The sequence below is a fragment of the Neodiprion fabricii genome, chromosome 4 (genome assembly GCF_021155785.1).
Source record: "Neodiprion fabricii isolate iyNeoFabr1 chromosome 4, iyNeoFabr1.1, whole genome shotgun sequence".
Classification (NCBI taxonomy): domain Eukaryota; kingdom Metazoa; phylum Arthropoda; class Insecta; order Hymenoptera; family Diprionidae; genus Neodiprion; species Neodiprion fabricii.
The window spans coordinates 25,292,393-25,303,708 of record NC_060242.1 but is presented as its reverse complement, the minus strand read 5'-3'; the positions used below and the strand labels follow the sequence as shown (position 1 = coordinate 25,303,708).

Below are 11,316 nucleotides of genomic sequence, written 5' to 3'. Positions count from 1 at the left end.
TCAAAACTTGGATTATTGCCGTTAAGATAAAGGTAATAAAATCATTTTGATATCAACTTCTTTCCTCACAAGAACGTTTTCTTTTTTTTGCTAAATTTTGCACCGAGTTTTCAGGTGGACGACGAAAAACCATCTTACAATAATTATAAAATGAGTCAGCCTAATATGGAGTTATTTCTTATGAAGTAAATTTTCAGTACAAAACCGATGTACAACGATTGATAAAATCTCATAATCTCACACGTTGCGATGGTAAGATGAAACAGGTTGTCAGAACCGGTAAAAGACAGTAAAATTCAATTCGATAAGTTTATGAACCGTCCGCGTCGCATAAAGTTTGAACACGGTTATCTGGACGAAATATTTCAAGTTCTTATTTTTTATTAGGAAATTTCCTCAGCCGAGTACTAATTTCTGATAATTTTTAGTGAAAAACGATTAAAAAGTCACGCATCTTCTTCAGAATCGTAAGTGAAGATTCGTAAGCTAGAGAAACCCAAAAAAATCTGCCCCGGGTGACAGGAAGCCAAGGCTTGTCATTGAGGGGGCTGAAAATTGAATTTTACATTCCTTAAACAAATTCATGAAATCATTTTTTTTCAATTGCTTGAATTTCTCCAAATTTTGAAACTCGTAATATTGAACTGGTGAAACAAAAAAAAAACTTACGATGTGTAAGAATAATTTATCGAATAAATAGAACTCATTGAAGGTTGTTAAGTAGACAATACTTAAGTTTATTTAATTGAAACAGTACGATCGTACAACTACGTGCTCCCGCTGCGCTGGCCGCGGACCAGCGAGCACTAACGATAAGCGACGCAAAGCTGCCTTCCTTTACATTTCTGGCCGAGTCGCGTACGTGGCGCCACTGTCATATTCGTCGCTGGCAGTTGAAATATCGCGAAAGCAGTTAGGAACCCGATTAACTATTTTTTTCAAACGTATGGCGTATCCCCACATCCATGGGCAAATATTTATTCGTTGAGTTATGTTCGAGATAAATCTCCGGAACGTGACACATTTTCTTCTCACTAACCTACCTATATATCATATGTTATGAAATTACTCGATGTGCTTGGTCAATAAATGGTCGAATTCCGTAATACTCTGACCTCACCCTCTATTGCATATAAATTCTCTGTTATCGACTTACTGAATTTATTAATAATTTCGCAGGGGAATAATATTTTCATTTCGTCGTTGTGATATAATTAATATACATATTCCTGCGACATTTAATAGTTTTCAAAGCAAGTACGTGTGACTCAAATACACTGTAATTTGATTTTCCTTTTTCCTACAATTAGCTGTAAATACGAATGGGATTTCGGGAGAAGGTGAGAGGGATTTAATTCGTCGACCCCGGGTGCGAATCCTTCCTAATTTCCCACTGCCCGGAGGATGCCATTGTCTAATTAACCCATGCGTTAGTAACGGGATTTAATGATTTGAAAGCCATCGGATTATTCCCCTTGATAATTAATCATTGAAAAACAACCGTTGATTTTTCAATAATGTTATTTATGCAATCCGGAACATTTAAAACTTCGCAAATTAAAAAGAAAAATATGGTTTCATACCTACATCAATATTGCGCAGAAGGTAAAACAATTTTTTTTTTTTTATCTAGTTTTCGTCTCCTTCCCAAAAGGTTGTATTACTACAACACAATATTGAGAGCTTATCAAAAATTAAGATAAATCCACAAGATTCTTATTCTTTGTTCCAGTTAATTTGCAACGAACCTAATGATAGATTCGTTTTCATTATTTATATTTATATTTGATCAAGAACTTGCGTCATTTTTTCCAATTAAAACCGAATTACCGCTTCCAAATTTTGAGAAGAACTCATGAAATAGTTCCAACCTTCGACATATCTTCAACGTGCTATTAGCAAAGAGAAAAGCGCTTTAGAATATTTCGGGTATCAAAACTTGAAACATTGAACTTTTTCAATACACAATGTTGAGAGTGCTTAGCTGAGAAAAAAAAAAAAAAATTCGTCACGGGCACATTCTTGAAACGGTCGGAACTAAAAGTGAAGTAGTTCGAAATTTGTCCGAAATATTCGCAGCTCAAAGTTAATTTTACAACAAACTTAAAATAAATTGAGTGTCTGAGAGGTGCTACTGTCACCTATAAAACTTGATATATTCGGGTAAGTATAAATGATACACGTTCTGCTGTATAATTTCGGCGTACATATTTCTTGTACGAGATTTTCTCATTTTTCTCTTACTTTGTACAATGAAAACGGTATGTTGTCATCGTTTTGCACTTGGTTGATAATACGTGAAACTGTCAATATCCCCAAGCCTGGCCGGATCTGGCAAACTGTAAAGAAAAATAACCCAGAACTGTGGGTGTTTATAAATCTTCAGCCAAAGTATGAGTCTTTAGGAGATTTGTCAGAACCAGACAGTGTTGCAAGGGCACCATTGCAGTAGCGTTAAACTGTCGGCAAATCGTATTCCATGTAAGACCACATCAGAATATTTTTAAAAGTCTGCTATGCATAGTGTTTCTTAGCTTTCAATTATGCAACAAAAAAAATGTTGATAACAGCGGAGGAAAACCACACGCCGATAAAACACCGGATGAAACGAAACTTGCTAAATCGACGAAGCGTTTGTCAGTTCATATCGCAATTCACGTCGAACAACACCTCGTCTGGGTGACACTTAAGGAGAACTACTGGAGTGATTTCGCTGACAACCTAACACGATGAAACTCACAGTCAGATTCAGCTCATACTCAATTACGCTCCTCGTAATCTTCGCGATGTTTGGTAAGGAATATTTCATTCAAAAAACTCATACAGCGAGCACATTCTTTCGACCTAGCATTCAGGCAATCTTTGATTTGCAAAACTCTTGCGATTCCAGGACTATGCAAACCTTTCATTTCAATTTGCTATTTCATACTCTTGCAGTTTCGGAAAAAATATTTTAGCCACTAATTATCTTACCTTTGATTCGAAACAATAAGTTGAAGCCATGATGCACAAGATTCGAAAAATGTACTGTGTGACGTCACCTATGCCACAGTGATTCTGTACAACGCATCAAAAACTGTGAAATTCAATCACTTTTAAACGGCATTGCAATTATAATTCCGTTTCTAACGGAAATGAAAAAATACAACAGAATTGTCTTCAAATACTCTACTTTATACACATGTGACAAGTAGGCATTTTTCTCACGTGAAACTTCTCTATCGCAGGTAAATTTCGCGATTTATTCACGCAAGCGTCGTTGTGCGAATTTCCTATCTGTAAGCGGATTTCTTCGGTTTTTCGTCACGCAATTGAATATAATTAATGACTTTCAGCGTAACATTAAATATTTCGTTGTGTATATTCGTTATTATTTCCATTAACACCAATTCTCAAATAACCCAATATGTATTACGTAAAATGTACTATAAAAAAAAAATCTTTAACTAATCTAAAACAATTCTTTCAGCAAGCATCGCGGCGGAATGTCAGCAGGACGACCCTTCGAACTGTTCTGAAACTAGCACCACTTCATGTGGAACAACACACGAAAATAGTACAGAAACAACGTCTAATACATCAATGTCAATTTCACACGGCACATCGTCATGCGGACGGCTGCTTTACGACCTGTCAATCTCAACATGGCACTCCTTACAAGTTCTTCTGTCTGCTGTTTTGGCTTATTATCGTAATTTACATTAAGCAATGTACAACCTCATCGGTGATTCACTTTCAACACCCACGGCCAATCCTCGGTGGCTGTGCTGCACAAATCAATTTCAGTATTTGCATGCAGTTCGATGTAATTTTCAAACTAACTTTATCGCCAGAACGGCGTGATAAATGTAATTCAAGCATATAAATTTTTAAGATATTCACTTCTATAATATTACATAGTCGTCTTCATAATATTACATACTACGATAATACTTTGTTTTCAAATTCATTAAATAAAATATCTTCCAAAGTACAAAACGTAACCAGGATGTTCAGTTTCTTCTTTAATTGATATGCTTAAAATTCTTATTGTGAGCTCGTTGAGAAATCCTTCAAAACTTGGATTATTGCCGTTAAGATAAAGGTAATAAAACCATTTTGATATCAACTTCTTTCCTCGCAAGAACGTTTTCTTTTTTTTGCTAAATTTTGCACCGAGTTTTCAGGCGGACGACGAAAAACCATCTTACAATAATTATAAAATGAGTCAGCCTAATATGGAGTTATTTCTTATGAAGTAAGTTTTCAGTACAAAACTGATGTACAACGATTGATAAAATCTGATAATCTCACACGTTGCGATGGTAAGTTGAAACAGGTTGTCAGAACCGGTAAAAGACGGTAAAATTCAATTCGATAAGTTTATGAACCGTCCGCGTCGCATAAAGTTTGAACACGGTTATCTGGACGAAATATTTCAAGTTCTTATTTTTTATTAGGAAATTTCCTCAGCCGAGTACTAATTTCTGATAATTTTTAGTGAACTCTGAGGCAGTTTGTTCGATTCGTTAGTGAGGTGCAAATCTACAGTAAGAACCCATAAGGTGTTTACATTTATTTGATTATCATTCTAATAATAAATACACCGCGGTAAATTGTCGTTTTATATGAACGTATGTATTATATATTGTACAGATGATTACGATCGAAGAAATTCCTAGCGGAAGTGATACGAAATGCGAATATTTTGGTCACTTGAGATCAATTTACATTATTTATAAACTTTATGGATTAATTTCTTACACCAAAACAGGGTGGCAGTTAATAAATAAATTTGTCGCTTCGTTCTATATCGAAAATGAGACTTATCACACTTTAATCTACGCAAATGACGAGTGATGATGTCCGCGGAAATGCATGATTACGATCTATCGCGACTAATACATCGCTGGACAATTCTTTTGATCCGTTCTGAGGAAATACGCTCTGCTTATCTTGTTCCTGTCGATCGCTCGATACGCCTCTTCCAAAACCGCGACTGACGGGTTTCGCTCCCTCGTTAAAATCCAAGAATAGCGGACGCTGCAGGAAACAAAACCGAGATTAGCACAGAGCATGTTCTATCAAGGATTGAAAAAATGTTTTTCTTTGCAAATTGAAGACATTCGTTCGAATAATTTAAGTTGATTGAAGGGAATTTATCGAGCGATAATTACCTGAAGACACCGAAATTCGTGCAACTCCATACGACAGCCCAGTTGTCGTAGTCGGTGTCGAGGATCCAATATGGCGCGTCTATTCCAACCGGAAGTGATGGAAATGTGATTGTCAATTTTGCGTCATCTGACCTGCCGATGAGTCGGCCTATACCGTCGAGACTGGAGGCAACTCCGGTTCTGGATAAGAATAAGTCGGTTCGGGTCATTTACTCGAAGATGCCATAGATTTAATACTTGGAAATTAAATTGTAAATCAAAGGAATTCGAGTAACTGAAATATTTTTTAAAATAAAGTGAAATCAATCGACATGACTGAAGTTATTGGAAATCAACGCCGATCAGTTGAAGTCATGAAGTTGACAGCGACGAAGAATTTGTGAAGCAAGTGTTGGAAATCATGGAAATTGTTGTAAGTTTTGATGGTAAACGCCAATCGGTTTCAATTCATTATCATTCCACTGATTTATATCTTATCATTTGTCTTCGTTAATTTCTAGTGTACCAAGGAATTTTCCTTGATTTCCAATGATGTCCCAGCATTCTAGGTGGTTTCCAGGGAATGGTTGTGAGAATTCCTGTGATCTTATCCAATCTGGAAATTGCTGAAAGTCGCCTACAACGATCGGAAATCATTGGAAATCAAGGGCAACATTGGTAATAAATGGAAATTTCATGATGAAGTAGAAATCTGTAATTTTTGTTGCATTCCACAAAATAAGTGTTATTGCAAAAATAAACTTTAAATACTGCCACGTAACGGAGGGATTGAATACTGAGATGCATGCCTTTATTTGCTGCAAGAATTACTGGATGTTTTATTAACACGATTTGCTAAAACACCAACTTATAATTAGTATTCCAAATCGTAGAATTAAATAGAGAAGTTGTAATTATCAAAGTAAGAATTACGCCTTACGTGTAAAGTGCAGTAATGCTTTGAATTTTTATTCATTCTAAAACAAAGATGCAGCGTGTTTTCAAATAAAATGATGAAAAATCTGATAGAAATTTGAAATTTGTCAGCAGTATAATCAAACTATAAGAACGCACGAGCGTTTTTAGAAACCTATCACTTGAAACAACGCAAAAGGCTAATGATGAGTGTTTTGTCAAACATGCATAATGTAGAAAACTTCATACGTTAACAATCTAAAAACACTTTCTCCCACATAGGTTGGTATATTTACACGAGCATGATACTCACATGGATGATATCTGACTATTTCGGATCTTGACGGATCCATTTTCACTGAGTGCGTAGTTCGCTGTCACGCACTTACCACCGAATTGAAACAGGGCGAAATACTTTTCGGCTTCGTACCATTTTCCCATGTACTGAAACAGGAAAGAAGTTTATTATCCTACCATCGCACTGTTTATTGTTCGCATCGTCATTGCGAGTTCATCAAATATTATTTTCAATGAAATAGATTCGAGGTTCGTTTGGTTCATGTTAGAAAGAACCTAGGGTTCCTTTGAATGCAGAACCAACGATGGCCTCTGGGGTTATAATGGCCACAAATTCGTTAGTGGATTGGAAGAGTAGAACTATTATATATTCATAGAATTACGCTGATGCTTTCACCGTTGCGTATTATGCCTGTTTTTCATTACCTGATTTCCTTACAGCGATTAAACCTGTCAAGTTCAACAGTACATCGTCATTTCATCTGGAAACCTGAACCCCCTAAGGCAGTGAACAATTATTCAAGGCATGCACTTCCACGCCAAATTGCACATTGTAAGTACGCCGTTCATAATCAAAGAAACGCACAGCGTCATAAATATTATAACGATGCCCAGGATTTACCTCTCAGCCTCCGTCAAGTTCTTGGGAAAATTTCGCATTACATTCCGCAAGCGGAACTTACACGTCAGGCGGTTGGAACGCTGTATCGATACGGAATTTAACAGTAAACATACAATATGCGGTCATTCGGTAATGCGATGCTTGGTTGTGAATTCAGTACAACTTTCTAAAAGCCAAGTGCCGCACCGTGTGGAGTGTATAATAACGCATGTATTTACAGATTTGCTCGCCTCAAACTCGCACCATCAAACTACAGTGGCAATCACAAGTCGGTACTTGAAATTTTCAGAACATCTTACCCTCGCAGCATCGAATTCCGGTACAGTCTCAACGGCTGGACAGACACCCAGAAATGGAACCTGCGCCAAGGAACCACCGACGAAGAATAAGACCAGGGTAATCCACAGCATTTTTTATCTGGAAATCAAATCACATTCTTGAACGTCGCTCATCAACGGACTTCTATCGAGAGTTTCAAGCATTCTGAAACGTCTGGCAAGGTTCAAAGGCTGACGGTTATTGATCACATTTCCTTTCTACACGAGAGATGGACAGAAATTTTTCTCCTCGGGTCAAATGGTAGATGAGCGAAAGTCTTACGCAATCGAAGTCTGGGGGCATTGATACGGGTATATCGACCAGAAGTTTAGTGTTTTAAAAATGGTCCTTAGCTCATGTTTTCTGAACTTCCAGCCTTGGCCAGAAATTTTATTTACGAATAAGCTCTCCAGTTACTGTACCAAGGTTTTTCCATTTACTGGTCGTTTGCCATTCGGCTCACTAATAAATACCGATACAATCTACCCACGTGACACAAAAATCTAAGCCTAATTTGAACCTCCAATTATGGTATAAAAGTGTAAAAACCCGTTGAAGACTCACTTTTCTGAAGTAGACGCGAATCCTGAGTTAAAGGTTCGATGTGACGTCGGACAAGGTAAACGTTGGACTGACTCGCGATGCTTTTTCAACTAGTATATATACTTGTTGAGTGAAAAAGTGATTACATAAGGATGTTAAGTGTTCAAGGTGGAGCAACATAATGTATGTGTACAAATGTATTTTTGCTAGATAAATACAACATCGTCGATATCATTTCCCGGTCATAGCTCTGTGAAAAAATTTCGCAACTTTACTCCTGCTCATGTGGGCTTCTATCGTAAATGCAATGATAGAATGCGTTACATTCAGAACTTCGGATTTGGCAATACAGTTTCAGTTACGTGCACTGGCAATGATAAAGATTTCATTCGTTACGCTTGCGAGAAAATTCGACTAAAATTCTCATCGTTTGCACAATAACCGTTTAAATATTGTTGGACGTACAAGAAAATTTGCTGCATGCAACTTTTTAATGTAATTATTAGACTGGTTCTTAGTGAGGTCATTTTTGAAATTCTGCAATAATAATTACACTAAAAAGTACATTTTTTTGTAATTCCAACAATATTCAAACCATTATTATAACGATTACACCCGTTTTTGTAACTATAAGAAATCAAATTTTTTTCACCTTGGACTTCTGGAATAACTTACGGTTAATTGTGAAGCGAGTGACTGAGATTAAGCACTTTTGTTTCATTGGATACATCGCTCCGTTTTCACTCTTAATTGAATAATGTTCCTTAGCAATTCTACAAGTTTCTAAATTTCTATGCATATTTGAATCCCAATTCATTGAATGCGATTCAAACATATTCCGCTTATTAGCGAGAAAGATATAGAAGTAATCTTACAGGATTACTGTAATATGTTGCTTCTTGGCTATCTAGCCAGCTTTTTGTTCGTAGTAAGAAATTCGATATGGCTGAGATTCGGATACGTTACAGTGTAAATTATAAGGTATGAAAGTCTTTCAATTTTTAGGCATTACCAATAATAAGAAACACGCGGTTGACAAATCTTATCGCTTTGCCGAATTGAACGATTATTTTCTTAAGATTTTCAACACCCTCTGCCCTCGGAAATAAAAATATGACCCGACTTTTTTTTTTTTTTTTTGTGTCAAAAAGTTTCATCTCTTCTGTGTAGTATGAAATTCATTTCAAGGTACATCTGTAGAAACTACAAAAAAAAAACGTAGGTACTTCAATATTTTTACTCAATCACTCCCATAAATGCGAAGGCGAAAACAATGCGTTGTTTATATTCATTTTTTTGTGTAAAAAACAGACATTCCGTAAACTATACACAATTCGATCCTAAAAATCTGATAGAAATTTGGCGATTGAGCCCAAATACGGAGTGCAGATTGGATTTGAAAAAAAAAAATGTTCTTATCGCTTGAAAAAAATCAGAAAACGTCGTAGAAAAAAAAAAAAAAAAAAAAAAAAAAAAAACAACTGTACGTACGACATAACCGGAAAGAAGGGTATTCCCAAAGGACGATCTCTCGTCAACGTATTCAATTAACGAGATGGTGAAATATGTGTTTGAATATGCGTTAAACTCACCGTTCCAGACTCGTATCTCTAATGACTAATGATATACGCTTAGGCGTGAACAGGTAAATGGCACCGGACGCTGGGGTAGATCGAGAATGGCCAAGAGATGGACTTCCTCCGCGAGCCGTGGGTCGTCTGACAGTGACCGCGGGCCGAGCATGTGACCAGTAACGCGGTCGACACTTATTTGTTGTGTCGGAGACGCGTCTTTCTCGGCGCACTGGGTCCGATAGTGGGTCAGTAACGGGACGCCGCGGTTCAAGGAACCCTTCTCGACACAAATCCACATTCGACCAATGACACCCGGCGTACAGTAGCCATTCCGTCTCTCTCGGAACGCGGGGTTGTGATAAAGTGTGCAAGGAGAGGAAGAAAGAGAAAAAAAATGAAAAAAGAAAAAAACGAACAAGGTAACCAAATTTTTGCCACTTTTTCAGATCACGTCCGCGGTTCTGTTATCCCACTGTGTGTAACCCGGCTCTCGAATTACGTCACGTTCTCCTTGTTAGTTTTCAAATTTTTACTCGGTCGTTGACAGTTTTCCGCATCGCGTTTCGCCACTTACCCCGTCTGCGGAATTGCTTGTAACACGCGTTTTGGACGGGTTTGACATTCTCTTTGTCTCTCCTCATTTTTTTTTTCCTTTTACGTTTCCTTCGGTTCTTCGATCACTTCTTACGGTGACTGCACGTCATTGGTATGCTTGACAAACGTCCTGCCGCTCTGCGTTTTGGACCTCGGGGATGAGTCATGGACAGATACTAATTTCCGGTGTTGGATCGTGGTGTAGATCTGCCGTTTCAGTTATTGTAAGAATTTTTATTTTTTACAAACTTTACACCGTATCAGAGAAAATGTAAAAAAACATTAATTTTTTTTTTGTAAGAAGTTTTTAGTATAGGAGTATCGAGATTAATTCGGGAGTTAGATGGCTAGAGATTGAACATGTATCGGTATAAATATCGAGCTATATGATCGTTCAAATAATTATTTCGAATTGCAAAATCAAAGAACGAACACTACGATTACAGTTTTAATGTACAAATACAAGCGACCTTAAACAACTTTCGATGACTTTCAGACAAGCTGATCTAGAATTTGAGATTTTGATTTTCGCAATAGTAAGCGAACTTTAACGATTGAATTTATACTATCTTAATATTAAGTTAATTCGTTTTGTTCTCGATAGGAAAATTAGCAAGAATAGTATGAAGAGATTGCCTTAGGTAAATTGTGGACAATTTCATGCGGTTCGTGATGTTTCTCTACGCATACCTTTAGCGAAAGGTTGAAGTTCATTATTTGTTTCTAGAGTAGATCACGATTAGCAAACAATAGCACGAATGTGACATCTGATTAAATGGATTAGAAATAACTTTTTATTGCGGTCTGTTTCATTTGTGTTAAACAGCGGCTGGGTGAGCGAAACTGAGGGTTTTGGAAAATTAATTAAGAAATAGTATTTGTCGGTACATTTTATTTTAATTCAAACTGACATCGGTTATAAATTCATCAAAGGATGAATTTATCGCAGGATTTAAACTATCAAAAACGCAACGAAGAAATTCAAACTTCTAATGTTTTTGCCTACTAGTTGTACTGAAACGCTTTGTTGACCTTTGGATTCTTCAACCCAGATAACGCGGTGTTCAGAGGAAACGAAAGAAGGAAATAAAAAGAAGATGGTTGCCTTGAACGATAAGATCATAGATATTTTCTAAAGTGAGAACGAACATCTCCTGCCAAGGTGACGATACGAAAACGTGTGTAAAAGTAAACGTGAGATAATTGCGGCGTTTTAAAAGGTCAAACAATACCGGCTATATTCATAATTCTGCAAGATTTTGAATACGGGTATTACGCTGAACCACCTTCATGGATATATCTGTGTAAAATCGCGGTT

The 11,316-nt window shown here is 36.9% G+C and overlaps 1 protein-coding gene across 3 annotated transcripts; it reads right to left on the bottom strand.

Annotated features, from left to right (window-relative positions):
* Nucleotides 1-4,530: 4,530 nt before the first annotated feature.
* On the bottom strand, nt 4,531-10,223 carry LOC124181195 (apolipoprotein D-like). Of its 3 annotated transcripts, none has more exons than XM_046567514.1 (5): nt 9,979-10,223; nt 7,269-7,386; nt 6,364-6,494; nt 5,157-5,336; nt 4,531-5,022 (listed from the first exon to the last, which is right to left on the bottom strand). In XM_046567514.1, the coding sequence occupies exons 2-5, from the start codon at nt 7,377-7,379 to the stop codon at nt 4,878-4,880; spliced, it is 567 nt and encodes a 188-aa protein (XP_046423470.1). In that variant the 5' UTR covers nt 7,380-7,386; nt 9,979-10,223; the 3' UTR covers nt 4,531-4,877. The 3 variants fall into 3 exon arrangements, with proteins under 3 accessions (XP_046423470.1, XP_046423469.1, XP_046423468.1); XM_046567513.1 differs by lacking the exon at nt 9,979-10,223 and adding an exon at nt 9,423-9,702; XM_046567512.1 differs by lacking the exon at nt 9,979-10,223 and adding an exon at nt 7,852-8,009.
* Nucleotides 10,224-11,316: the final 1,093 nt, after the last annotated feature.